General features: G+C 48.3%; 1 protein-coding gene across 1 annotated transcript in view; it reads left to right on the top strand.

The window, feature by feature from the left end:
• Positions 1 to 1,067: 1,067 nt before the first annotated feature.
• ubr2 (ubiquitin protein ligase E3 component n-recognin 2) overlaps positions 1,068 to 27,539 on the top strand; it is a 32,567-nt gene continuing 6,095 nt past the window's right edge. The window contains exons 1-33 of the mRNA XM_036546477.1: positions 1,068 to 1,163; positions 6,638 to 6,897; positions 7,810 to 7,888; positions 9,506 to 9,616; positions 10,499 to 10,629; positions 11,239 to 11,377; positions 11,797 to 11,859; positions 12,501 to 12,621; positions 12,947 to 13,054; positions 13,373 to 13,461; positions 14,434 to 14,532; positions 15,141 to 15,304; positions 15,613 to 15,712; positions 15,801 to 15,929; positions 16,652 to 16,835; positions 17,143 to 17,204; positions 17,767 to 17,877; positions 18,036 to 18,101; positions 18,197 to 18,319; positions 18,605 to 18,668; positions 19,019 to 19,143; positions 19,443 to 19,495; positions 19,587 to 19,689; positions 19,866 to 19,914; positions 20,780 to 20,934; positions 21,835 to 21,937; positions 22,263 to 22,372; positions 23,207 to 23,287; positions 23,640 to 23,821; positions 24,229 to 24,428; positions 24,635 to 24,728; positions 25,054 to 25,212; positions 27,402 to 27,493. Coding sequence (XP_036402370.1) covers positions 1,080 to 1,163; positions 6,638 to 6,897; positions 7,810 to 7,888; positions 9,506 to 9,616; positions 10,499 to 10,629; positions 11,239 to 11,377; positions 11,797 to 11,859; positions 12,501 to 12,621; positions 12,947 to 13,054; positions 13,373 to 13,461; positions 14,434 to 14,532; positions 15,141 to 15,304; positions 15,613 to 15,712; positions 15,801 to 15,929; positions 16,652 to 16,835; positions 17,143 to 17,204; positions 17,767 to 17,877; positions 18,036 to 18,101; positions 18,197 to 18,319; positions 18,605 to 18,668; positions 19,019 to 19,143; positions 19,443 to 19,495; positions 19,587 to 19,689; positions 19,866 to 19,914; positions 20,780 to 20,934; positions 21,835 to 21,937; positions 22,263 to 22,372; positions 23,207 to 23,287; positions 23,640 to 23,821; positions 24,229 to 24,428; positions 24,635 to 24,728; positions 25,054 to 25,212; positions 27,402 to 27,493 — 3,793 coding nt within the window. The 5' untranslated portion in view covers positions 1,068 to 1,079. The remainder of the gene's footprint in view (positions 1,164 to 6,637; positions 6,898 to 7,809; positions 7,889 to 9,505; positions 9,617 to 10,498; positions 10,630 to 11,238; positions 11,378 to 11,796; positions 11,860 to 12,500; positions 12,622 to 12,946; positions 13,055 to 13,372; positions 13,462 to 14,433; positions 14,533 to 15,140; positions 15,305 to 15,612; positions 15,713 to 15,800; positions 15,930 to 16,651; positions 16,836 to 17,142; positions 17,205 to 17,766; positions 17,878 to 18,035; positions 18,102 to 18,196; positions 18,320 to 18,604; positions 18,669 to 19,018; positions 19,144 to 19,442; positions 19,496 to 19,586; positions 19,690 to 19,865; positions 19,915 to 20,779; positions 20,935 to 21,834; positions 21,938 to 22,262; positions 22,373 to 23,206; positions 23,288 to 23,639; positions 23,822 to 24,228; positions 24,429 to 24,634; positions 24,729 to 25,053; positions 25,213 to 27,401; positions 27,494 to 27,539) is intronic.

Below are 27,539 nucleotides of genomic sequence, written 5' to 3'. Positions count from 1 at the left end.
CACACATTTCTATTCTAATTTTAACAAGCAAGGCTTTTGTGGAGGCAGTAGGTGGAAACTCCTGTTCTTCAACTTCACACCACAGCAACATTTCCATATGACTAATAGAAACTTCTTCAAAGTGGGGCAGGTTTACCCAGCTGCAAAGCACTGTGGCTGACAGGGGTGAACTCTCTGCTGTCCTCCCCTTTAACTGAGCATGTCCCTATTGCCCTCCCCTCTAACTGGACACATGCCCATTCTCCTAACCTAAATGGGCACATCCCAAATCTGATGCCAACGTGGCAAGCAGAGTTCTTTTTTTTTTTTTTGACAATTTCACCATCCTACTTGATGGGGCTGGGGATCAAACCTTGGTCTCTCACTCATACTCCATACCAAAGCAATATTATCACATTCCTAGAAGACATGGAGGGCATGCTACTGCTGAACAGTTCCAAAACCGCTGCTGGCAACAATATTGTTTTCAAAAGTCAGCTATTTCAAATACTCATTTGATTTTGTCTTGAGCTTTTTACCTTGAGTGCTTGTAACCCTTTTTGAACAAGCAGACGCATTTTAATGGAAAAGTATGTAGAAACCAAAACTAGTTGGTATGTTGCTCATCATTTTGAATAATGACATCCAAAACTCAATGGGGCAGCTTGAAATGCCACAATTAACAATTACTTCCTTACATAAAACATTGCTCTTGATAAATAAACCAATCATTGTAAGGCAATATGCCCATCAAATTGGTGTACAGTATTTCAAAACTCCTATAAACGGCATCATTTCATTGGAGAGCCACTGGAAAACATTTAGCGACTTGAATATTCATAATATGGAGTCACTGTGTAGGAATGCCGATAGCATTAAAGAAGTTGAAGCCAAATGTACATTGAGATGAAAGACAACGTAGCAAAATCTATAAATTACGGCTCTCGGAAACGAGCCCAGCGCGACATCGATGGGTTCGTTTTTAAAGCAACAGTTAAAACGCTTTCCATTACTCAGCCCAAAAGTTTCCTCGCTTTGACGGAAGTCGGGAAAACGGCTGATTTCCGCTTCCTGAGCCTCATCTGCGATAGCGAGCGAAGATGGCGGCGGCCGAGTCCGATCGCGAAGTACCGTCCGCTCTCTGCAGCGAATTCCTCGATTTCTCAGCCAAGGACACCGCTCTGGTAGGCGACAGCATTCACACTCGTGCCGCGGGGGTCCGATGCGCGACACCGAGGGCAGAGAAAAATAACAGACGTCCCCAGCACGATGAATATTCATCATTTGTCAGTTCGACTTGTTTTCGCATTTGCGGCCCTTCTGCTACCTTGAAAAAAAAATTAGCTGGCTAACGATGGGTAGCTAGTCAAATAGCCTGCGCGCTAAGTCGGTTAGCTACATAGCGAGTGTTGACAATTTAACGGTACGTAAAAATGAGCCAGCGTAGTCAGTCTTTTCGTGCATGACAGTACGCCGTCAACTGTTAATGTGCTTATCAGCCCGTTAGACTGCAAGCTAGCTCGGTAAAATATTCGGCTAACTGACATTAGCCAGCTACGTGGCTCAGCTGGGTAGCCAAATTGGCTACTGTTGGCACTTGGGAAGAAAATTGTTTTGTCACAGATTGTAGGCTAAAAAGTCTCGTCGCCAAGTCGACAGCACAGCAACAGTGACCTGTTACGACGACACGGTAGCTAAACGTTGGAATCACGATACTGGCCTGTTTACATTTGCGAAAATATACATTGTGGGTAGATAGTGTAGATGTTTTGTGGCATCTAGACCAGTTCAACTATATAACCACCGTAACACAGATGCAACTGGTTATCTGGCCCATTAAATTAGCGAACACACCAGTTGGCAAGCATTAAAGTAACTTGATTACTAATTTACACGCGTAGTTTGTTGCCGTGTGTGTGGGGGTAACGTAACAAAAACATCTGACTGATGTTTATCTAATTAGCTAATAAGGTCAGCTGGGAAAAACAAAAGGCGTTGTGGCTAGCTAGCTGTTTACATACAAAGGCGTGTTTACGGTCTATCTTAAAATGTATCTAACGTTAGGTAAGTAAACGGTTGAACTCCCTGACCATTGGTTTGTAGCTCTCTAGCTAACTTTGATTTAGACGTTAATTGCAAACGTTGATTTAGCTATATTATGAGGGTGAAACTGGTTGTGATGGTGAATCCATTTCATACTGCAAATTGCAACACCTTCAATTTGACATATTGAGCTTTTGGAATGAAACGAACTATATATGTCAGCTGTATAATTAATCGGCCGGGTATTATTATATGTGAATATGTCAGGCCACACTTATATATATAGCCGCGTCATGAAAAGTGAAGTCATGCTTTCGATAAGAAAATACAGTATCACAATTCTTTGTTCGGTATGTTAAAAATGAGAACCTTTGTTGGCAGCTAGCGAGCTCGCTGGCTAACGCCATGGTTCTTGCTCAATAGTGGCTCAGCAGCCTGCTACAGCGAAAGATTGAACGGCTAAAACCAATTTAAAGGTTCAGGGATTAAATCCAGGTCAGTAGGTCGTTTGCCAGTGTGTGTGTTTTTTTCCGGGGTTTATTTGCTAGCTGTATACAGTCAAAGTAGATAATTTGATTTTGTTGTAGATGTGTACCGTGTGGCTTGGATAGGAACTGATGTTATAGCTGCAGCAGCCTGTCTGCTGTACAGGTGTGTGCGGTAGAGCAGGTCTCTGCATTTTACAGACGCATCTGTGTAAAGCCACTGTGTGCCTGGGGCACCAGTTTGTGTTCTGCTTGGGTAGATTTATACACAGATTGTCCGTGGCATTGGATTTAGATGCATTTAAAACCTTTGACCCCTTCACTAATCCACCTCTGTTTATGTGGTGTAGAAGGATGTTGGGGGTACAGCCTGCATTTCTGCCATTCAGCTTGCTACTTGAATTCATTGCACAGAGTCTTTGTGTGTAGCACCTATTGCTTACTTGCCCGTAGGTCTGACAAGCAAGTATGTGTCCTGTTTAGGAGGTCTGAGGGATGACCAGGCCTGAGTGAATTCCTCCTTTCGGCACGTGAGATGAGTATGTCTGAAATGTGTGCGGGCAGGAAAGCAGCTGCCACTGGCTTGAAACACAGCCCATGAGAGAGCTGGTTTCACCTGAGAAGGAACTGCTCTGTGACCAATAAAATGGGAGTTAGGGGTGACCAGAAGTATTTATTGATATTTATTGCACAGCTCTGACAAGCAGAACCACTTTTCACTTCAAAAACAGCGCTCTGGTATAAAGCATAAGTCATCGCACAAAAGGTGTCCCAGCATTTTGCAACACAAAAGGTTGCTCTGTTTTTTTCTTTTGGTCTATGCTATTCCTCCTTGTTGAGAGGCCCCCCCCGCCCCCCCACTATCTGGCCTTTGTCTGCCCGCCATTTCTGTTCGTCACACCTGTAACAGTGGAAGGGAGAAGCATATGTCTGAGAGAAAAGGGGGAGAGTCTCTAGAGCTGGTCTCTAGAGCTGGCCGCAGAACAGTCCACACACACTGCCCGTGCAGTAATCAGCTGGGCGCTTGTTATTAAGGTCAGTTGGAAATTAGGAATTAGAAAAGGAGAGCAGGCCATTATCAGGTACGGCAGCAACTAAGTCTGTAAAGTGGAAATGTTTCGCTAGTGAGATATGGCTGTGCATTCCGCGTGGCAAACATTCTGTAGCCCCCTCCCCCACCCGCACCATTGTTTGCGCGCTACTTGTCGCCATATGTTACACCTGTATCAGTGGAGTGCGGAAAGGTGTGTGACTGAGGGGGGGCCCTGAGGGGGGTGGCGGACACAAGGAGCGGGTGGGCTGTCGGGGTTGGGGTTGGGGGGGGGGGGGGGGGTGTGGTTGGATCCTGCCTATGGCTGAAAATACTCCTGAAATCTGATGCCTCCCAATGCTAGGCTCGCGTGCATGCAGAAGTGGCGCCGAGCGAGAGCCACCCGTAATGCGCACACTGTTGTGAGGCTTATTTATCTCCGCACGACAGCTTTGCAGTTAAGTAATAGAATTCCAATGAGGTAATTAGATATCAGTCCTACAAGGGCCAGCCAGTGACCTCACTCTGTCTGATTTCCAAGTATAAATGTTTGCCTATGGAAAAAAACGGTCATCTAATGGATTTTGGACCCAAAATGAGCTGCATGTTTTTGACATATAGTCCCAAATGACCTATTTAGCATCAAATTCCCAACCTAAATGTGGTTGAAGTTTACTCTCAGTTTAGCATAAACAGGTCACGTCTCAGGCACAGGCATTTTAAAGCTAACAAATTGTCTTTTTAGGACCGTAAAAAAAACAGCATTGTGGTTTAATGCTGTGTGTTTGCATGAAAAGACACTTACCTAGTATTTTTTGGCTTGTTGGGTTTGCGCCTCGCATCATTTATTGCGAAGGATATCTCAGCTTTCAGTACAGCATGACTGGTGAATTGCGTAATATTTTAGTAATTTTTAAGAACTAAAGATAATGGTATTTTCATGACAGATTGACTGAGTTGACCTAATGTCAGAGGTTCTCTAAGAGCATTCAGAGTAGCCATGGAATTGCAGCCAGTGGCCATGTGGAAGGGTAGAACACCAGTATGCCTTAGAATAACGTGAATGAACAGGAGCCATGATTGATGCCTTCAGACAATGGGCGTTTTGTGGGAGTGTCACAAAATCAATACGGTTTAGACACTTACTGAGCCGCGGGGACAAAGTGAATGATTGTTTTACGTGCAGACCAACGTTGTGTGAAAGTGTCGCAAGGCGAAGCAGCCCTATCTTGATTTCTCATTATTATTATTTTAATTGGCGGGCCCCCTTGTCTAGAGCAGCCCGCAAGGTCATAATTCTGAGGCGCTGGTGTTTATTGTGATTGTTTCTGTATGCAATATGACACGGCCCCTTCTGTTATAATATTTCAGCAGTGTAAAACTCAGATGTTTAAAAGGTTTTATTAAAGCTGCCAGCCAGCTGGAAGAGGCCATCTGGAACCGTGCTTAAAGTGGTGGGACGTGTAGTACCGGACTCCCTGGATCAGTAGCTGCTGTATTAGCAGCTGCACAAGCCCCACTTTGGCAATGTACTCTCTTGGTTTTCTTGAAAGTCAGCACATTCGTTAGCTGTGTGGAGATGTGAACGTAGACAAAATGTCTGGTCAATTTTGAGATTTGAATAAATGAAGAAGTCATTCATTTTTGTGGTTAATCTGGCATACTTTAGCGTGTTGTCATTTTTTAATCTATGCAAGGTGAGGGCACACTCTTGATGTGATATGGTGTGCCCATTGAAGTTTGTTTAGTTGACATAGATTCGTTCAATTGTGAATATTTTTAACATGTGGTATGGTATTCTTTTGCTGTTCACTTCTCTTTGATTCTGTTGCATGAGCACACTGACTGTCAGAGTAGGGCATTCTTTCTCTGATATATTTAGAGATAATGTCCGTGTAGCGGTGGGGTCCTTGTGTGATGCTTTACCCATGATGTCCTTTTCAAACATATTGGAAGTTCTCCCCTTTTGGTGTTAAAGATGTCTGTGACTTGATTTCCGTTGCAGTTAGGCCAATAGTCAGTCATAACAGTTATTGTGGTAATTGAAAATATCATTGGCATGGTTTTAATCACAAACTGTCTGATATCACAAACTGCGCTTTAATGTATATAAGTTAATTTATCATGGTAAATAGTTGTCTGGTACTCGACTTGTGTACAGGTAGCTACATGAAACTCAGCTAGTGTTAAAAGTAATATTCTTTTTGTTTCTGTTACGTTGACCTGCACTGACCAGGTTTAAAGCAGTGTACATATTCTGTCCATGCATTCAGCAACTGCGGAAGTGAACATTGCTGGTTTATCAACAGTGGTAATCACTTGCTGTTCTGTCATAACAGAGGGAGGGAGTGTGAAGGGTGTAACTGGTGGGGTGTTGTATGTGACGCGGACTGGATGAAAATGAGTATAGACTGAATTGAAAGTGGGTGAAAGAACGATCTCATCCCAAAAAAGTAGTGGCAGTTTGGCAGTCTTTTGGGATGAGAACCAATGAAAACGATAGGGAGGCTGGTAGGCTTGTAAAAATCCTTTCTCCAGCCTGCTATGATAATATCGTGTAACGGTGTGTCCCCAGGACAGTGCTGCAGTAGTTGAATTTGGATATCAGCCAATGCTCCCATACACCGCAAGAATATCTTAAGTTGCACGTTGTGTAAGACAGACTGACAGTACAGGCAGGCTAAGCCTTTCTTCCTTGTGCCATGTGTCCTTTCACAAAATTGAATTAAAGTCAGTTCATAACTTTTTCAGTCCTCCTTCACACAGACAGCAGTGATCACATAACCGTTACTCCTACAGGAGAGGGTGGAGATAACATGCCATCCATACCAATCTGCTCTTTGCTCTTATTAAAAAAGTATTAGTATTCTCATTAGCATTGGTATCTTCTACTCCACCCTCACTGTGCAGTTATTTAACGTGCATTTTTTGTTGTCAGTTGAGATCTCCCTACCCTATGAGCGCTATGCTATGTGCTATGGGATTGCAGTGTGACAGTTGCTGTCATAAACAAATCGGTTTGGCTAGTAGCCTTCCCGCGCAGAACCTGGAGAGAAACACGATCCTCGCTCTAATAGATCCCTTTCCTCTGCTGTTCCAGAAATGGCTCCAAATGTCCGACCTCTCCAAGGAGGTGTACCAGCACCTGGCCCGTTACGTTCCCAAAATCTACTGCCTGGGGCCCAACCTGAACCCCCAGAGCGAGGACCTCCTGGCCCAGCTCCTCCTGCAGGCCCCGCTGGAGTGGTACCTGTGTGGAGAGGACCCGTCCACAGGCCTGGCCAAGCTGGAGCAGAACAACCAGCCCTCCCAGCTCTGTGGGCACGTCTTCAAGGTGGGGGAGCCCACCTACTCCTGCAGGTACGGCACCCCGAAACACCGCCCTCACGCAGGGCCTGAGCATCGGCATGCTCCTTCAGATGTGGCGTGTGTCACGACGCGCTGCATATTGCAACACCTCGCATATTGTGACACATTGCATTTCACAGCAAAACATATTGCAGCACAACGCATATTACACATTCCACTTTGTCACACAAAAAATAAGTGCCTAAACCTTTGCATAACCTGTGGTCAAGATGTAATTTGCAGTGTGTAATTACAGTTAAAACCTGCAATTGACAGAGTATCTTGGTAGTCTGGTCTTCACGCAAAAGGAGAAAAAATACCTTGCAATGGTTTAGTCTGACACGATGATATATAACCGTGAGCTGTAGTGTTCACATGTAATTTTAGAAAGGCTTATGCAAATCATTGTTTAGGATAATAAAGTGTTGAAGAATGGCCACAGTCATCTCTCACCCCTTGGGCTCTTCAAGACTGTTGAGAGCCACATGATTCAGCCACCACAACAACCGCATGTTCACACACGCACATTCTACCCGGGCCCAGCTGGCCGTGCTGCATGCAGCTCTCTCAGGGAGCGGGTCTGCATGAGGTGTCCCTGTAAGACCCGCCCCCAGACCGGTGTCAGAGCAAGAGCGCGGCGCGCAGCTGCGCTGCCGGAAGCTGAGGATTATGGGAACGGGGTCAGTAGGAGCAGATCTGTTCCGGAGCCTTGGGGAGGATAAGGGCACCACTGCGACGGGGAGCTTAGAGCCCGCCGCGCGGGCCGTCGGGGGACACCGCGGCGCTGTCATGGCAACGGGACCTGCCGCCGCGGCCGGGAGCGGCGGTGCGTGCGTTTATCCGCTATAGCTCCCGCTGGGCTGCGCTGCGTTTGTGTTATGCACTCACGGTCTCTTTGTGTCTCTCTCTCATCTCCACCTGCAGGGAGTGCGCGGCAGACCCAACCTGTGTTCTCTGCATGCAGTGTTTCCTGGGAAGCGTGCACAAAGAACACCGCTACAGGGTAGGAGGACCTGATAACACACGCACACACACACACACCTGCACACACACGCACGCACACACACACACCTGCACACACGCACACATGCGCGCACACACACACACACACACACGCGCGCACACACACACACACACACACACACACACCCCGTCCTGTTGTGCCTGCTGACTGGGAAACACGCAGACCGATGCCCTCAGAGCGGGGGTATGAAAGGGCCCTGTTGTCCTTTTGCATGTGTTCAGTCCAGCCGCGCTGAAAGGAAGAGGGAGGGAGAGGCGACCGTGGGTAAACCCGGGCGCATTCTCAAACCACAGGTGTGTGTCCGCCCCATAGCCTTCGGGGGGGGGGGGGGGGGGGCACAGGACGCACAGGACGCACAGCATACGGGCCTCCAGCTGCTGCTCAGGATCCCAGCTGGATCGGGCTAATCCAGCCTTGAGCTGACCCCCGTACCTGGCCCTGTAGAGGAGCACAGGAGGTCACGCTGAAACCGCAGGGTCCCACGGGCGCACCTTCTGTTTTCTGAGGAGACTCTCACATCCGCTGCAGCGAGGCTCACAACTGTGGAAAAGTATTACCGGGTCAAACCGGGCTGATAGTATTACAGAATTATTTTCTAAGTCATTTACAATGTACCTTTACCCTGAGTGGCTTATTATGCATGAAATAAGATTAAATTTAGTGTAACAAATGACTTTGGGGGATGAACAAATTTGAGAACACACCGTCTTACACGTACTGCATATCAAGATACAGTGAAGTCTGCTTCTGAGACCCAATTTCTTCCATCCTGCATGATTTCCTTCTTATAAGCAGTCAATTCTTAAATGCAGGGGTACAAATTATTATATAAAATGGATGTTTATGTTTTCTCCTTTAACTGAAATGTGTCCCCAGCTAAATTCTTCAATCAAGAGACAACACACAAAATACATTATTTTACTTTTTACTATTTGTATTTTATACAATCTTTTAATAAACAAAACAATAGTGTACCTTATGTTAATTGTTTGAATGTCACCATGCACATGTATGGTGCTGTAGGCTACAATGCTGTGGCACAGTTACCGTTTTGAAATAATTGATGAAAGCAGGCAGATCACAGAGCTGGCCAGTGTGAACTGCTGCCTCAACCATATATATCTTGCTGGATTGTATTCAGTTTCAGTTTCCCTAAAGGGCATACGTGTGTGTGTGTGTGTGTGTGTGTGTGTGTGTGTGTGTGTGTGTGAGAGAGAGAGAGAGAGAGAGAGAAAGGAGAGAAGACAATAGAATTTTCTGGTTTGTCTTACAGATTGACAACTTGTTTTGTGTGTGTGGTAGATAATTCACATCCTGACTCTCTGTGTTGGAGGCATGTATATATGGGATAGAATATTCTGGTTCTGACACTGTGTGTGTGTGTGTGTGTGTGTGTGAGAGAGAGAGAGAGAGCGAGAGAGACAATGTGGTAGAATATTCTGGTCCTGTGTGTGTGTGCGTGCGTGTGTGAGAGAGAGAGAGAGAGAGAGAGTGTGTGACAGAGAGACGCTGTGGTAGAACATTCTGGTCTGGGCTGGTGTGTGTGTGAGAGACAGCGGAAGAATATTCTAGTCCTGACTGCTGGCTCTCTTGCAGATGACGACCTCTGGGGGAGGAGGCTTCTGTGACTGCGGCGACACGGAGGCCTGGAAGAAGGGCCCTTACTGTCAGAAACACGAACCCAACATCAGTGACGCCTCCCAGGAGGTGAGGCAGAGGGAGCCCGGGCCTCAGACCTGCCCTCTCGCACCTACTGTTCACCATCACAGCGCACTCTTCCACACTCACAACTGGGCGCCTGCAGTTACTGCTCAATTGTCATTTGTTACTTGGGGCAGGACATAATTGCTGATTGGAACAGTGACTGCAGCAGGGATGGGGGGGGGGGGGGGGGGGCTAACAAGCTTTAGTACTGATAACCCAAAAGTAGCAGAACAAGGGAGAGCTGTGGTCGCTGAGCGTGACTCAGTTCAGCTTTTTCATGCAACCTAGCGTACACACACACACACTGTCAATAGCAACTTATTCAGATATTCCTACATCAGGAATGAGTGGTGGCTTCTGTCTTTTGGGCTGTAGCTAACCCGAGTAGGAGCTAGCTGTCACGCCAGATTAATAGGGATCAATAACAGCAATAGTTTGCTTCATTTATGATTTTATTTGATGCTGAATTAATTTCCTTAATTGAAAGTATTTTGGTCCGCCCTGTGAAATTAGTTTTCAGAAAAGCAGTGCAGGGGCCTAATGTGTAGGCTGAAATAATGTGGTCTGAATACACTGGCAGTCTGTGCTGAAACGTTTTGTTTACCAGCTCACTTTATACTCATTAAAACTCTGAAAGCATGAAGACTCCCCTTTCATGCAGCGGTTTCAGTTCCCAGAATTCACTTGTTATAGCGGGAATTGGCCTTTCTGAATCAGATTATTCACAGCATCATATAAAAGGTCTTGAGACTCGTTTTCACTGTGACTGGTTTGATATCATTTGAGACCATGTCATGATTGGGTGGTGGTACACCTCTGAGAGCAGCTTCTTATTGTGATTGGTTGGTGACATACCTGGAGACTGACCGGGGCGTCCTGTTGCAGGACCCGCTGGCTCACCTCTCCGCAGACATGATCGGGCGCGCCTATAACGTGTTCTCCATCGTGCTGAAGTACGCCGTCGACATGCTCACCTGGGAGAAGGAGGACGAGCTGCCGCTAGGCCTGGAGCCGCCGTATGTGCCCCACCGCACACCAGGAACACACCAAACGCATGCCACCCATATGCTTTAAAGCCTTTAAATATGACCTCTTACTCTACAGTGAGAGGCAGCATTTATCCCAGAATTTACAATTTTATGACCGTGATGGTGAAAATTGGAAGTTGTTAAAATTGACCAAACATAAGCTCTTCCGGTTGGCTTGGTCACTGTAAATTGAGCTCTGAGGGTATGTTTGAATATTTTTTCCAGTTAGGCCTCTTACACAGCATTATCAGTTGTCTAAATGGGACGTCCATCCAAAAAAAGCAAAGGTAGCATCTAGAGCATCTCCTAAATGAAGTGGGCATGGACGTGCAGAAAGCAAAGAGACTGATCGTGTTATTGTAATTAGCGTTTGTTATTAATGTCTGTTATTGTTGTGAATGCTAATTTGGGCAGCTGACACCTTTGATCAGGCCAGCTCCATAGTTTTAAGCTGCTGGGAGTGTACTGCAGCTCAGCAGGATGAGAGTCTTCAGCAGCATAAGATAAGAGTAGAACAGCCCACCCGGGATTTGAACCTGTTGAACTCACTGACTGTAGGCCATAGCTCATTCCTGTCCCGTGTATCGCCATTTTCAGGGAGCGAGGGGACACTTACTACTGCATGCTGTTCAACGACGAGGTGCACACCTACGAGCAGGTCATCTACACGCTGCAGAAGGCCGTCAACTGCACCCAGAAAGAGGCGGTCAGCTTCGCCACCACAGTGGACAGAGATGTGAGTCTGCGTGTGTGTGTGTGTGTGTGTGTGTGTGCGCGTGCGTGCGCGCGCGCATTGTCTGAGCTGCAGGGGTCTGTGACAATATTTGTTTACTCCTTCAAGGTGCTAGCCACACCACTTGTGGAGATGAGCATATACAGCCTTCCCTCAAAAGGCACAGCTTTACTTGTATGAACTACATGCAGAATATCATAACAAATCGTTTGCTGTTGTGAGTCTGTATGTGTTTCCTAGTAACCAGCATTAGGCCCTGAATGTATAGCAGTATGATCTCTGCATTTGTGTTTAACATCTGCTGCTTCAAGATGCCAGTGAAAGCTACATGTTCAGCACAGAAGGAAGCCGACGTATGGTGAAATGATGTAAACAGTGAAGGAAACGTGCTAACAGCCCTACCGCGTCTTCTGCCCCCGCAGGGTCGGAAATCCGTGCGGTACGGGGACTTTCAGTTCTGCGAGCAGGCCAAATCCGTTATTGTGGTGAGTGCACCGCGGCGACGCGTTCGTCACAAATGTGGTCCTCTCAGCGGCTGCCAAAGCGGACAGCTTGATAATGCCTCACCCCTGACGTAATCTACCGCTGCAGGCGCGGCGGAGTCGCGGATGTAGGGCAAATGAAAATGAATCGTCCGCGCAACTTCATTGCCTGTTGATAATTGTTGGTATTTTTGGGTACATGTCTGGCAGCTATATGTCGAAGTGCTGTAATTTCCCAGTCTTCAATTTGATCTTAACGTAAAAGCTCCGTTGCCTTGTGTATCGATCTCTGTGGGTACGTGTGTACATCTTCACATGTTAATGTGTCACTCTGGAGCCATGCCAGCCAGTCAATTCTATGCTTTTTGCTCATGTTTTTTCAGTATGTTGAAAGGAAAAGTGATTGGTTGGACACCCTTGGTGTTTCCAGTATCAGCCAGCTTTGTAATAACCATCTGCTTAGTGTTTGCGCATTACATACGATAAGACTGTTTCCCTGGGTGTATGTTTTCAAATACTCTCGTTACCCCAGAACATTCCATTCCTAGCTCTGATTGGATACATAAGATACATGTCTCAGAGTGGCCGTAGGGCTGCTTTGAGGTGCATGTTATTGTAACTGGTCTGTCTGTCTGTCTCTGCAGAGGAATACCAGCCGCCAGTCCAAGCCGCTGCGTGTGCAGGTGATGCACTCCTCGGTGGTGGCTCACCAGTGCTTCGCGCTCAAGGCCCTGGCCTGGCTGGGCCACATCATCGGATACTCAGGTCAGCCTTCCTGTCCCCCGTTCCGTGGCTCCTCCCAGCCTTGATCGTGTACCTGCGTTCATCAGCTGTAGGAATTCAGATATCGCTGCAGGCAAATACCCATGCGAAAATTCTTAGAAGTACACGGTGATACATGGAGGAATTTGCAGTATGTAATTAACACTAAACACTTAGTTTGATTGTGTGTGTGTGTGCGCACGTATGTGAGCATGCAAGTGTGTGTGTGCGTGTGTGTATGAGAGAGTATGCACATATGTGTGTGTGTGTGTGTGTGTGTGTGTGTGTGTGTGTGTATCTCCAGTGAATAAGAGCATCTTTCTCACAGACGCACTGCGGAGAATCCTGTGTCAGGTGGGGCTCCAGAACGCACCGGAAGGGGAGAACACCTCGCTTGTCGACACCCTCATGCTCTGCGACTCCAAGATGTGGAAAGGTGAGAACGCTTGGCCTTGATCCTCAGACCATCTCAGATCCTCAGGCAGATCAGGCGCAGGCCACCTTTATGACATCATCACTGACATCATTGCTATGGGGCTAATGAGGGACAATTAAAAGTCAGAAAACATGACCGAGAACTCCCAGACAATTCCAGAACCTTTCATGGCATAAAAATTCTGAACTGAGGACCTGATAGTGACATGATATGCCACTGTACACCAACCTCTTTCATGAATTTGATTATATGTATCACCCTAAGCTGGCTGCTCTGTAGTGTCGCCAGTTGAAAAGTGATCCCCTGTGTCTTCCCAAGGTGCCAGGAACGTCTACCACCAGCTGTTCATGAGCAGTCTCCTCATGGACCTGAAGTACAAGAAGCTTTTCGCCATCCAGTTTGCAAAAGTAAGCTTCCTCCTGGTTAAATATTGCAGGTGGTTACATGAGACGTGCAAAATTCAGACTGAAAATCGACCAGAGCTCCCCTCCCTACAGATCAAAGCTCTGTTGTTTGATTATGTTGAAATTATAGATTTTCCTTTCAGAGTAAAACAAACAGCTATCAATGTAGATGGATATTCAGGGTAGGAGGCTATGCCGATAAAAAGAGGGTTTGAAGTGTCACCGGCATTTAAAATGATTTCCGAGAAGAGTGGAAACTTGCATTTATTTGCAATCGCCGAGCAGCGTATTGCGACGTTGAACATTCTGTCAGACTCATTTGCATGCTTTAGCTTTACTGTTCAAATGAGCCGTATCAAAAAAGCAGGCGCCGAATTGGTGAAGCCTTTGAGGCTGTCTGAATGGGTCACCTCAGGTGACCTCAGAGCTGCCGGTCGCTGCCGCGGTGAAGGGAAGCATCAGGTGGGGGGGGGGGGGGGGGTGAAGTGAAGTGCGTCAGCCCTGCAGCATGCTCGCTGACACACCGCCTGGCCTCAGCATTAGACCTCTCACTCCCCCGCTTGCTGGCACTTACCTGATTTGCTGTGGTACAAGAGGGGTGAGGTAGTGTAGGAAGTTCCTCTCAGCAGTGTCTGACCGACTGACTGCGTGAAATGGGTTGTTCTTCTCTGAAGAGTTTTTCAGAAGGAGATGGGGCATGGGAGATGGGGGTGGGGTCAGGGATCGTAGGGCAGGAGGTGCAGGGGCTGGGGGGAGGGATCAGGGCGGCGGCCGGCCTTTGACCAGGAGGTGAATGTCCCCCTTGTCGTTTAGAATTACCGGCGCCTTCAGACAGATTTTATGGAGGATGATCACGAGCGTGTAGTGTCAGTGACATCCCTGTCTGTGCAGCTCTTCACCGTCCCCACCGTGGTGAGTACCCCACGCACACACACGCACACACACTCTCTGCCCTCTTCTCTTCCCCTCCATTAGAACTATGAGCGCTTGCAGAGCGACTATGTGAAAGACGACCACGACAGAGAGTACTCCATCACAGACCTCTCCGTGCAAATGTTCACCGTGCCTTCCCTGGTGAGTACGGGGGCACACGCGGGTCAACGGGGGGAGGGGGGGGCGCAAAGACAGCGCCTGACGGAGAAGCAAGTGGGTACCGAGAACCTTGAGACAGATGGAGCTCATCTCAGGCGTGAATGAAAACGATGCCTCTGGGTGAGTGAACCTGAGGCGTTGGGGATAAAATCGGTCATGAGGCAAACCTCATCTTAGCTGTCTCCTCCAATGCTAGAAAAAGGGAGGGAAGAAAATAATGGGGGTGAATGTGAGGGGCATGTCTGAAATTCTCTTGACAATAATGCAGTGTTCACTTGACCCAATAATGCTGTGCTGTGATTCTGCAAACAGGCCTTCCCCTTGCAAACTTCATACTGTGGCCTATTTTTATATCTTTCATAACCAGCTTTCTCAATCATTTTTTCTAAATAAATGTCTGTAGAATGACCTCTGCTTGGCTCCTCTGATCTGCTCCAGCCTTGAGTTTTTTAAACTCAACATACATATATATATACATATATATATTTTTGAGAGTCATCTGTACAGTCACACCTCGGGATACGTACGGTTACGCCTTCCCTGACCTCACCGTGAGGCTGACCTCTGACCTCTGACCTCCCCCCTCTCAGGCTCGCATGCTGATCACAGAGGAGAACCTGATGACCACCATCATCCGCACCTTCGTGGACCACTTGCGGCACCGTGACCTGCAGGGCCGCTTCCAGTTCGAGCGCTACACCGCCCAGCAGGCCTTCAAGTTCCGCCGCGTCCAGAGCCTCATCGGGGACCTCAAGTAAGAGCGGGCCGCCGTACGGGCTGCTCATCCGTCTGCTCATTTCAGCGAATGCGTTTCGTTTATAGAACTTATAGACATTTCAGGCCTTTAAATGATCTATGAGCGCCTGGTGCCTTTAATGCCTTTGAAGGATCACGAAGCACCACATGGATTTATCTAGCCAAAGTGGGAGGTGGTTTAACAGCAAGGGCTATGGTCCCGTAAGAAAAATAGTTTAGTCATTGTGGACAAGTGAGAAACATTTTCAGCAAAGAAAGTGTGTGTTTGTAGGTTTGAGTAGAGAATGTGTGTGTGTGTTCCTGCAGGTACGTCCTGATCAGCCGGCCCACGGACTGGACTGATAAACTCAGGGAGAAGTTCCTGGAGGGGCTGGACACATTCTTGGAGCTGCTTAAGTGCATGCAGGTGAGTGTGCGCGCCTTACTCCCCCAGTGTGTGAGCACTCAGCGTGCATGTCTGGACTCTGGAGCGGTTCTGGCCCGTCTCTCCTCAGGGCATGGACCCGGTGGTGCGCCAGGTGGGCCAGCACATCGAGATGGAGCCGGAGTGGGAGGCAGCCTTCACCCTGCAGATGAAGCTCACGCACATCATCTCCATGATGCAGGAGTGGTGCGCGACAGACGTGAGTTTCACTCTCTCTCACACACACACACACACACACACGCACTCTCTTCATCCCTGCACACACCACTCAAACCACCATTCTCCAAACAACACAAAGCACATTCACCTAAATCCACACCCTCTCCCAGAACAAAAAGCCAGAGGAAGAAATTGGTTTTGGAGCTTTACCTGTAGCCATGAGGCTGTGGTTTTATTCCCAAAACAGAGGTCAGCAATCTAAGTGGAGAATACTTATAATATAATCTAACACATTTAATAGTATACCTAGTGTAATGTAAGATTCACATCATTACTCTCACCCATAAAATTAGTCTCTCCAGTCACCCAAACGCAATGACAACATTGTGTCACTTTTGCGCATTTTCACCTCTATCCACAGTGACCTAAACTGTCACTTAAACTGTCATCCAGACCCAAAATGAGACGCTCTGAACCACAGTCACCGTTAACCGCAACCCTTATCTCTACCCTCCACCCTTCACACTCACATGTGGCAGGCCACCAGTGTAATTTCTGCATCCACGGTCCCAAATTAGCCCTAACCCTAACCAGCATTCTCGCCCAAACCCAGTGTTTACCTCCTGCCCTGTACCAAAACATTTTAACCCAGCCAAATCCGCCGTCCCGGAGAACTAAGCCCAAGCCTAGCCGCCGCTCTGTAGGCCGCAGCGCTCGCTGTAACCCTGTGCCCCGTGTTTGTGTTGTGATGTGCGTGTGCAGGAGAAGGTGCTGATCGAGGCCTACAGGAAGTGCCTGATGGCGCTGACGCACTGCCACAGCGGCTTCACCGACGGGGAGCAGCCCATCACGCTCAGCATGTGCGGCCACTCGGTGGACACCATCCGCTACTGCGTGTCCCAGGAGAAAGTCAGCATTCACCTGCCCGTGTCGCGCCTGCTCGCAGGTAAGGCCCCCTCGCCCGGGCTCTGAGACTGAAGACTCTGATGATCGTTCTTATCTTATGCGACCAATTAGTCAGTTGGCATACGCTCTCATCCTGGGGTCCAACCTGAAAACGGGACATATGACATGCTGGTTATACACCCAGTTTATGCACATGCCCTCGTCTGCCCTTTATATGCAACCAGAGCTCCAGCAGCGGTGTTGCTCGCAGTGGTCTTGTGATGTTGGAGCTGTTGCCCTGTTTCGATAGGACTGTACTGTGTGGCTGAATCAGTGGGCTGTTGATAAACCTGTACGTCTTTCCTCAGGCCTGCATGTTCTCCTCAGTAAGACCGAGGTTGCCTACAGATTCCCCGAGCAGCTGCCCCTGGTGAGGACACATCTGCACACGCCCGCTCTGTGTCTCCTTGTCCTTGTCCTCCCTGTCACCTGCCCCCACTTAGAACGCCCGCGGGACATTTCTGTCACCTCCTCCGAATCTGGGCAGCAGCAGCAGCTGGTCCCGCGCTGGAAGAGCCCTTTTTATTCCAGCTCTGGGGCTGATTGTGATAACATCTCTCCGTCTCTGTGTGTGCCTGTGTGTTGACGCGTGACCGCGTGTGGTGACTTCACTCTGTCTGTGGGGCTGGATTCCTATCTGTGTCAATGGTCGTGCTTGTCTGTATTTCAGTGTTGCTCTGTATCTCTCTCTAGGTCACTCTGTGTCTTTGTGTTTTGTGACTGTGTTTGTGTGTGTGTGTGTGTGTGTGTGTGTGTGTGTGTGTGTGTGTGTGTGTGTGTGTGTGTGTGTGCGCGCGACATATAAAGACTTGTTTTTGCTATGTCATTGTATGTGTTGGTGTTGCTCTGTCTCTGTCTGAAGCTGTCTGTGTGTCTGTCCTGGACTCTTGGCCTTTGCGTCACAGTAAAACTCTCCCTCCTGTCCTCCACAGAGTGAGCTGAGCCCCCCGATGTTGATAGAGCACCCCTTGCGCTGTCTGGTGCTCTGTGCCCAGGTGCATGCTGGGATGTGGAGGAGAAACGGCTTCTCATTGGTCAATCAGGTGAGCGTGGATGACCGTCCACAAGTATGTGCATTTTCCTTCAGAACTGTGAGGACACTGAAAGAGTATCAGTGAGTGAGTGTGAGTGAGACAGGTGTTGGTCTGACCCTCTAAAGCTGTATCGTCTCTGACTCTCCTCTTTCCTACGTGTGCTGCAGATATACTACTACCACAACGTGAAGTGCAGGGTGGAGATGTTTGACAAAGACCTCATCATGCTGCAGGTGGGTTCCTCAGGGCCTTGGCTGCATCCTCACGCAGAGGACGAGCTCAGGGTTTCTCAGCCGTTCTCACAGCGCTCTCCTCCCTGTCTCTCCAGGCCGGGGCGTCCATGATGGATCCCAACCACTTCCTGATGATCGTCCTGAGCCGCTTCGAGCTCTACCACATCTTCAGCTCGGCCGACTGCAGGAAGAGATACAACCGAGAGAGCGCCAACAAGGTCCTCCTCCCCTCCTATTGGCTGGCTGTCCGTTTCTGCGCTCACAGTATAGAGCGTAAAGTTTGATGGAAACCGTCTCCGGTGGTGGTGCTGTCTCTTTCCTGTCTCTTTGTAGTACTGGTCTATATGCACTACTGTTGTGTATCCAGGTAGCCTTGTTGTGCTGTGTGTCTGCGTGGCTCTTAGTTCAGTGGTAGTAGGCATTTTGGTTTGCTAGAGCTGTGTACATTGGTGTTGTGTGTGTGTGTGTGTGTGTGTGTTTCTGACTGGATGCTTCTCTCTCAGGATGTGGTCCAGCAGAATAACACTCTGATCGAGGAGATGCTGCACCTGGTCATGATGGTTGTAGGTAAGTCTGCCGCACCGTTTGCATATGTGTAACTGTGCTTCATGTGTGTTCTTATGTGGGGACATGGGTGGATACTATATAATTCGGGTTGTGTGCGTGCATGCCTGCGCGTGCGTGCGTGTGTGTGCAGGCTTTCCAGGTGAAGGGACGTGTGTGTGTGTGTGGGTACATATGTTTTATAGGTCAGGTCTTTGTGTGTGTGTGTGTGTGTGTGTGTGTGTGTGTGTGTGTGTGTGTCTGTCCGTAAGTGTGAGTGGATGAGTCTGTGTTTGTGCCTCACAGGTGAGGACACGCGTGAGTGTCCAGGCTTTCAAGGTAAGGTGACCCGTGTGTGTGTGGGTGTGTTTCAGGTGAGCGGTTCACTCCTGGGATCGGCCAGGTGCAGCCGTCTGAGGAGATCGAGCGCGAGATTATTCACCAGCTGTGCATCCGGCCCATGGCCCACAGTGAGCTGGTCAAGGCCCTGCCTGAGAACGTGAGTGCTTGACCCTTTACTAACAGTCAGTATGCTGATATTTTTAATGCATTAGGTGGGCAATCTTTTTCACTAGCATACTCTTTAGCAAGCTGCCTGTTCATCTATATTATGTTATATAAGCCCTGCCTTATAACAGCATCATTTGGACAGCATGTACTGAAGGCTCACAAAACAAAAAAAAAGACAAAGCAGCATATCATTGAGTAATTTCCTATGTGACCAGTCTGCCATCTGTTGGTGAGCTGTAGTAGTGCGGCTTATGCCTGTCTGACTCTGGTTCTCTGCTTTCCCTCCAGGAGAATAAGGAGACCGGGATGGAGACAGTGATCGACTCCGTTGCTTCATTCAAGTAGGTTTCCTCCCCTAAGTGTTTGACGGAGGTTTTTCCTGTCGTGACGTCTTGGCGTTGGCACTCAGCTTTGTCCCGTGTGCTGCCACAGGAAACCAGGAGTGACAGGCAGAGGGCTTTACGAGCTGCGGCCGGAGTGCGCCAAGCAGTTCAACCTGTACTTCTACCATTACTCTCGTGCCGACCAGTCCAAGGTGCGCAGCCCAGCCCGGCAGCTCAGACCGAATCTCACCGTTTTAGCCTTCTGTTTTAACGCTGATCTTCATGACTAAATAGTTTACAGCTTAGCTTTTAAAATAATGACGTTCTCGATTACCGATCACATGTGAGCTTCCCCTTGATGTTCAGACGACGTGTCTCTCCTTTGCAGGCAGAGGAGGCCCAGAGGAAACTGAAGAGACAGAATGGAGAAGATTCAGGTACAGATATGTATACCCATCATTCCTGCTCGTAGCTGTCACAGGGAGGAAAGGAATTGCTCTGTGATACGAGGATATCAGAGGGAGCCTCATATTATGTAGTCAGCCAGGATAAATGTGTCACACCCCAGAAGAGTCAGTTGACAAATATATTTTAGTCTTTATTTTACTGTGCAGGGTTAATTAACTAGTTCTCTTTTCTGATGATGATAACCTGCAGGAGAGAATTACTTGAGCAGTTAAGCTGGCATATTATTATTAGATGGCCAGATTGAAAGAGCTTGATTGGGAATTTAGCCAGGAGACTGGGCAACCCCTTGCTGTTTGTGAGAAGTGCCATGGGGCCCTCTTTAATGACAACTGAGAGGTTGCACCTCACACTAATGTATCATCAGAAAGATGGATCATATGTCTGCATGTTGGGTCAGTTGGGTGTTTAGATATAACTCAAGGTGACAGATGGGTCTTGGGTTGATTGTGGGTTTGTTGTGTCTCAACTATACATGTGTTGTTACTTACAGTGTGTAAGCTTTGTATTGTAAAGATATAACTCGTAGTGAGTTAGTTGAGCAGGTGTAGTGTAGCCACCTCAGCTGTGTCTCATTGTGGTGTGGCTGTCTCAGCTGTGTCTCACTGTAGCGTAGCCGTCTCAGCTGTGTCTCACTGTAGCGTAGCCGTCTCAGCTGTAACTCACTGTAGCGTAGCCGTCTCAGCTGTATTTCACTGTAGCGTAGCTGTCTCAGCTGTGTGTCACTGTAGCGTAGCTGTCTCAGCTGTGTGTCACTGTAGCGTAGCCGTCTCAGCTGTAACTCACTGTAGCGTAGCCGTCTCAGCTGTAACTCACTGTGCCATGTGTCTGTTGCAGCTCTGCCCCCGCCCGTCCTGCCCCCCTTCTGCCCGCTCTTCGCCAGCCTGGTCAACCTGCTGCAGTGCGACGTGCTGCTCGGCATGCTGGGAGCCGTGCTGCAGTGGGCGGTGGAGCCCAGCGGGGGGCACTGGTCCGAGTCCATGCTACAGAGGGTGAGTGCCCGACTGGTGTTGGGAACGTGTTTGTGCTGGAGACGAGGACAGCGAGGGTGTGCGCACAAGTCTTCGATTGAGAAACAAAGGGCTCTCTTAGGCCCGGTTGGTTCGGCTGTGCAATTCTAACTGAAGCGTGCTTTGGTCCATGCGGAGCTGTCTGTGAGTCTTCTGAGAGTGAACCAGGATGCTCTCAAAAGGGTGGCCTCAGACACTCTGTGGTCTCTCATCCACCAGTTTTTCTCTTCTGAATTGGACTAAAATGAGTTGTTTTCATAATCCAGACAGAAAGTACACAGACTCCTCTTGAAACTGTGCAGCGTCTGCAGAATTGCACAGCGTAAAAGCAGGCGCGTTTAGTTTTGTTTGGACGTGAAGCGCTCAGAAAGGGCCCCAGACTTCAGGCCTGATGTCTGTGAAGTGACATATTTGCCCTTGGCCACCTTTTGTCCTCCAGATGAGTCCTCCTGATAAGCTGTTTCCTAAAGGACTGTGTGTTCCGCAGATAGTCTTTCGGTATGGATAGTCTTTCAGTGTGTTCTGTTCCTCCTGTAGGTAATGGGTGGGAGCACTGAGTAAAACAGGAAAAGCAGGAGCACAGCACACAGGATGTCTGTATTCTCCATCATGCCTGTGCAGTCTCCAGAGAACCTGTACTGCGGGTTAACAGTAGACTAGCAGACCGTAAATGAAGAAATGGCTGTGTGAAACCAGCTGAGTTCACAGCAGCAAGAGGACATGAAAGAGTTTTAATGTTCATTAATGTTACTTAGGCTTAATTTTCCTGTGCTGAAGTGAAGCCTGAACTGGTCAGGAGCTGTTCTGAGTTCAGTGGACGCACACGGCTGGCGAGCGAAAGGTGTGAGAGCTCCCTGACCCTCGGTCTCTCTCTGTGTCCAGGTGCTGCACCTGATAGGCATGGCCCTGCTGGAGGAGCAGCAGCAGCTGGAGAGCAGCAGCGAGGACAACGACGTCACCTTCAACTTCACGCTCAAGATCTCCCGTGAGTCCCGCGCGCGGCTCCTGCTCTGTGTGTGTGTCCGTGTGTGTGTCTGTGTGTGTGTCCGTGTGTGCGTGCGTGTGTGCGTGCGTGTGTGCGTGCGTGTGTGTGTGCGTGTGTGTGTGCGTGTGTGTGTGCGCGTGTGTGTGCGCGTGTGTGCGCGTGTGTGTGCGCGTGTGCGTGTGTGTGCGTGCGTGTGTGTGCGTGCGTGCGTGTGCGTGCGTGCGTGCGTGTGTGTGCGTATGCGTGCATGTGCGTGTACACGCATATGCCTGAGTCCAGCCTTGTCTGCACCTGTGTGAATATTAAACTCTCATGGTATTGCCAGGACCAGGAGAGGCCCCGAGTAACACCCCCAGCATCCTTGCTCTCCTGGAGACCCTGCAGAACGCACCCCACCTGGAGGTGCACAAAGACATGATCCGCTGGATCCTCAGGGTACGCCCCGCCTCCCTCGCTGACATCATCATCAACATCAGCTACGGGAATTCAGACTGAAAATCATTTTCATGTACATGTCTATAACTACTTGTTAGACAGAACTGCATTGCTTATCCACACAGTAAGCATGTGCTGCAGTATTCTCTGATAAACCCTCAGAGAATACTGCAGTACCTGATGCAGACACCAGAGGGCAGCAAAGGTTGCAGCAGGATCAGCACTCGTGAATGTATTGACATATGCAGTTGAAACCACAGAAATGCAGTGTATTGGCGAGTTTTGCCTTAGGAGGCTGAAATGCAAACAGTGTTTTTGAACAAGGGGGGTTATTATTGTGGAGCTGTTTATAATCTGCCTCTGGAGGCACATCTTGTGTGAAACAGAAGCGGAACATTACGTTACATTTGGTTATCAGTCATTCCAACACCAGTGGAACTTACAGAGCTTACAGTTTTTACACGTTATTACATTACATTGCGCTACATTATTGTCATTTAGCAGATGCTCTTATCCAAAGCGACTTACATAGGTTACAGTTTCATCTCTTTATACAATGGGAAATATCTGGTACAACAGCAGTGTCCCTTTGGTGAATCAAACAGCAATCTTTTGGTCACAAGTCCTGCTCCTTACCACTATTCCACACCATGTATGTACCAATAAATACACACATAGAAAGCAGTAAGTAGAATCCGCTAGTAAATTTCATATTCATGTTGCTGTGCGATCCCTTTTCTGTAGTAAGGGTAACATTATTTTGCATTTAACTCATGCTTATGTTGTATGGTTTACTGCGGTGTTGTTGAGGTTACTCTCTGTCGCCCCCTGCAGACGGTGGCCAGCATTAAGACGATGCGGGAGCGCACCACCACCAGCCCGGTGACAGACAGCGGAGGACAGAGCCAGGAGGAGGTGAGAGACAGGACAGTGATGACATCCTGTGTCAGGACCCCGAAAGCCCATGAGGGCTCTGTTGGACCTGGTGTTTTACTGTTTTGTGTGACCCTACAGAGACATGTCAGAATATAGACTGTAATATCAAGTAGTGCTTCCTTCATTTGCATTTAAAACATATAAAATTGTCACCTCTGCGTACATGCTGGAAAGACTTGGACAAAAACAAATTTTTCCAGTTTCATGCAGCCCCCCCAGTGTGTACGGTAATCCATGCAGCAGTCTCACATCAGTCCTCTAAAAGGTCACAGGCTGCAGTTGTGGCAGCGTGTTACTGTATGGTATGTGAATGTGATGGCGCCCCCTGCAGACTCTCCGTGATAAGGACAAGGCGGAGCGGAAGAGGAAGGCGGAGATGGCCCGTCTGAGGAGGGAGAAGATCATGGCGCAGATGTCCGAGATGCAGCGCCACTTCATCAACGAGAACAAGGAGCTCTTCCAGCAGAGCCTGGAGGAGCTGGAGGCGTCCACATCCACCTCGCTGGAGCACAGGTATCCACACACCTGAACGCCTGGCTTCCATTCGCCCTTTACACCTGGCATCCACTCACCCACAGGGCTGCCGTCCACACACCTGCAGACCTGGCATTCAGACACTTGTATGCTTGGTGTCATGAAAGTTAGCAGGATTAAGTGGTGTATGTCCTATACAGTTCTGCACTTGCTGCTTAGTATTCATATTCTTTTATACAGTTGCAGACTAGGATGCATATACCTTTATGTTCCTGCTGCCTTGTGTTTATATACCTTTTCCTTTTACAATCTCATGCTTGTATATCTGAATAGACTTCTAACCCTGTAGTTATGTCTCTATATATCTATGTAATGTATGCTTTGCTCCGCCTTACCTCCACCCTGATTGGCCGGGCGCCTGTCTCCCCTCCCCTCCCCTCCCCCAGCCCCACCTCTCCGGACGCGGCTCTGGTGTGCCTGGGCCCGCGCCGGACCCGGCTGAACGAGAAGCGGCAGGTGGTCACCTGCATCCTGTGCCAGGAGGAGCAGGAGGTGCGGGCGGACGGGCGCGCCATGGTGCTGGCCGCATTCGTCCAACGCTCCACCGTCATGTCCAAAAACCGCCGCAGGCCCCCGCACGACCCCGGTGAGCCACCCGCCGTGGACCCACGCCTGTCTCGCGCTCGCCTTTGGGTGACAGCTCCAGAGTACAGGAGTCACCATGGTTTATATGCTTCCCGCCTTAAAACACTATAAAGCGCTTTTATTTATATAATCGTTCGTTTTTACTGTCTTTGCCGTGTTGAAGCTGTAGTCTGGTGCAGCTCTGTTCATGTTCATCTTCTCTTTCAGAGAACTACGACCCTCTCTTCATGCACCCTGACCTGTCCTTTGGGACGCACACCGGCAGCTGTGGCCACATCATGCACTCACACTGCTGGCAGAGGTGGGCGAGGCCATAGTTATGGGGTCTGGAGGTAGTAGGAGTGGGCGGGGGGGGGGCATGAGGCGGATGGAACTTTTGAAACGGCGCACTAACAACTAACACAGTACACTGGGGAATAGACACAATTACAAAAGGCTTGATGCTACAGCGTAAAGACTGAAGAATGGTGCATGGATGAAACTTACATTTCTAATACAGAGTTCAATCATATGACAGATGGCAGAATATGGGCCAATTTTTGGTGTCACATCAGCTTCAGCTCACATCTTCTGGGTATTAACAGCTTGCCGTTTGTGACCTGCCGCATTGCATTGTGGGTCCTCAGGTATTTCGAGGCGGTCCAGGCCAAGGAGCAGCGTCGGCAGCAGCGCCTGCGCGTGCACACCAGCTACGACGTGGAGAACGGCGAGTTCCTGTGTCCCCTGTGCGAGTGCCTCAGCAACACCGTCATCCCCCTGCTGCCCCTCGCCAAAGCGCCCAGCAGGTACACCTGACACCCCCGTAACCCCGGTCAAAGGGGGGGGAGGGAGGCCCTGTGGGGCCGTGCAGTGCAGACTCTCTTCCTGGAGGGCTCCCGCGTATGGCCTTTTGCGTCATTCTCTGCTTTTAATTTCTTCACCAGTCCAGTGGCTTGGTCTGGAATTTTCTTTTGAAATGGTACATTCCAGGCAAAACTACGCTCTATATTTAAAATAGCTTACTTTACCGTACATATATATATACAGTTGATTAACTGCTGGATCAGTTGGGGGGGAATTGGCTGGAGTGAAAGCAAACATGCACGCTAGCCTGCCATAGATTGAGTTTGACACCCCTGCTGTAATGGGAGGAACCAGACTGTGATCGCATAGTCTGGTTTCCACCAATCAAAACGGATAAGTGCTTTGAATCATTGATTGACAGCACATGGTAGCTCCACACATTTTGTGCTTCACAGGGCCTTGTGACCCGCTCGAACCTGTGCTGCGGTGTTAAAATCCGCATTGGCACAAACTGTTGTTCAGAAAGTTAGCTATATATTCATGTAGATAATGGGGGCAACATCTGCGTGCCATGATGTTCTCAGGTTTTACGAATTGATGACAGGAACCTGGCTGACCGACACACCCCACCCCCGGTGGAACAAAGCCAGTTTTTTTTTATTCCAGTATGGCTTCCTGCTCATTGTCTGCAAATTGATGTTTGGTTTTGAACACTGATCATGGAGCTTCTCTGCCATGACATTTCTGATAAAATGGCTTGCTAATTTAACTGTCGAACTGTATTTTCCTTTATACCTTTGAACAGTGTTTCAGAAAGGTGTTTTTGAGTGTTCTGTCATCTGGAGTGTGCGTTAGGTCACTGATAAAATAGAGGCTAACCGTGCCTGCTCTGCTCTCACAACACGTGTGCGAAACAAGCAGCTCCGCCGATCAAGATCGTGTGACGTGGAACCCCAGCGGGGTGCTTATTGAACCACTCCTCTTAATAGCGCAATCCTCCCTCGACCCCTCGGCAACCCCGGGAAACTGTCTCCCAGTTACACCACTGTAATCCTACGCTGGAGCCACTAGCCGCTAAAAAAGCTTCCCCTTTCTCCTGCAGATAAACATAATACCAGACTTGGGTTTATACTGATCGGGGAGTGTTACCAGAAAGCCTTAATGTCACCTTTAATTTAATCCTGTTCCGGGGAATGTCCAGTACATGCTGAGTTTAGTGCTTCATTAATTCCTTATTCTGTAACTGTTAGGTGAACACTGATCTGGATTTGAAATTTCTAGACAGTTTGTTCTGTATGCAGGACAGGTGTCATTGGGGGTGTGTTTGTGCTACTGAAAAGGTCAAAGGAACATCCTTGTAGTTTTTGCTCATATGTGTCTCTTAAATAAATAAATCAGAGATTAGGAATAGATTAATTACTTAAAATTAGATTAATTGCTATTTAGAAAGTCATGGCTAGTGGCCTTATAACAGTTAATCGAGTTACAAATTTATTTAATTCTATTTAAGCTGTTTAAAGCCGTTTAATACACTAATTTGCATAATTAGTCTAATGTAAGTATTTTGAGAAAGACATATTCGTTTGAGATGCAGTTGGGCAAAAAAAAATTGAGAAAATGCCGGTTTTATCTTTTAGTAGTTTTATTCTTGTTTTGAAACCAAATTTGAACTAAATTGAGTTGGAAACTGAGAGTCAGCATTTACAGTGGGTTGTAAATGTGTCTGCAGACAATTTTGTATAATTATCATTTTGATGGATGAAGCTAGCTGGAAGCTAATTTATGAGCTGGATGAAAGAAAATGACTTGAACCAACAAATCAATTTTTCATTTTGTTGTCTGAGCTTATTTTCCCCTAGAAAAGTTATGTTTGAGATGTATGTTTTCTGTTGTAGTATTTAAACCTTGTCCTTGTTTAAACTACAGTTGTGACACAGTGGTATTCCCCTGGTACCATTTATCTAGCCACGTCACTGCATAAATACCAGGGTTCTTTCTGAGATGCTTACTTTTTTGCATATTTTCTTAAGTATGAGATTTCAACCAGTGTGGTCAATTGCGTGTTAGTGGTATCAGAGAGGGTATCAGTTACCAAGGGGACACAAGGACAGACGCTGCGTTGAAGGCCTCTTCTCAGAAGACAGTAGTGGTTAATATCCCTCCATCTCTCGGTCTCTCTCTCCCTCCCCAGCTGTGAGCAGCCAGGCTTGGGTCAGTGGCTGAAGACGATAGGCCAGCAGGTGAAGGCCCTTCACTCTGCCCACAAGAAGCTCAAGCCAACCAGTGAGTGCCTGCACACCCCCTGCCCCCCATTAGAAGATGATAGCTT

Source organism: Megalops cyprinoides, chromosome 15 (genome assembly GCF_013368585.1).
Source record: "Megalops cyprinoides isolate fMegCyp1 chromosome 15, fMegCyp1.pri, whole genome shotgun sequence".
Taxonomy (NCBI): domain Eukaryota; kingdom Metazoa; phylum Chordata; class Actinopteri; order Elopiformes; family Megalopidae; genus Megalops; species Megalops cyprinoides.
This window is presented reverse-complemented; position numbering and strand designations above follow the sequence as displayed.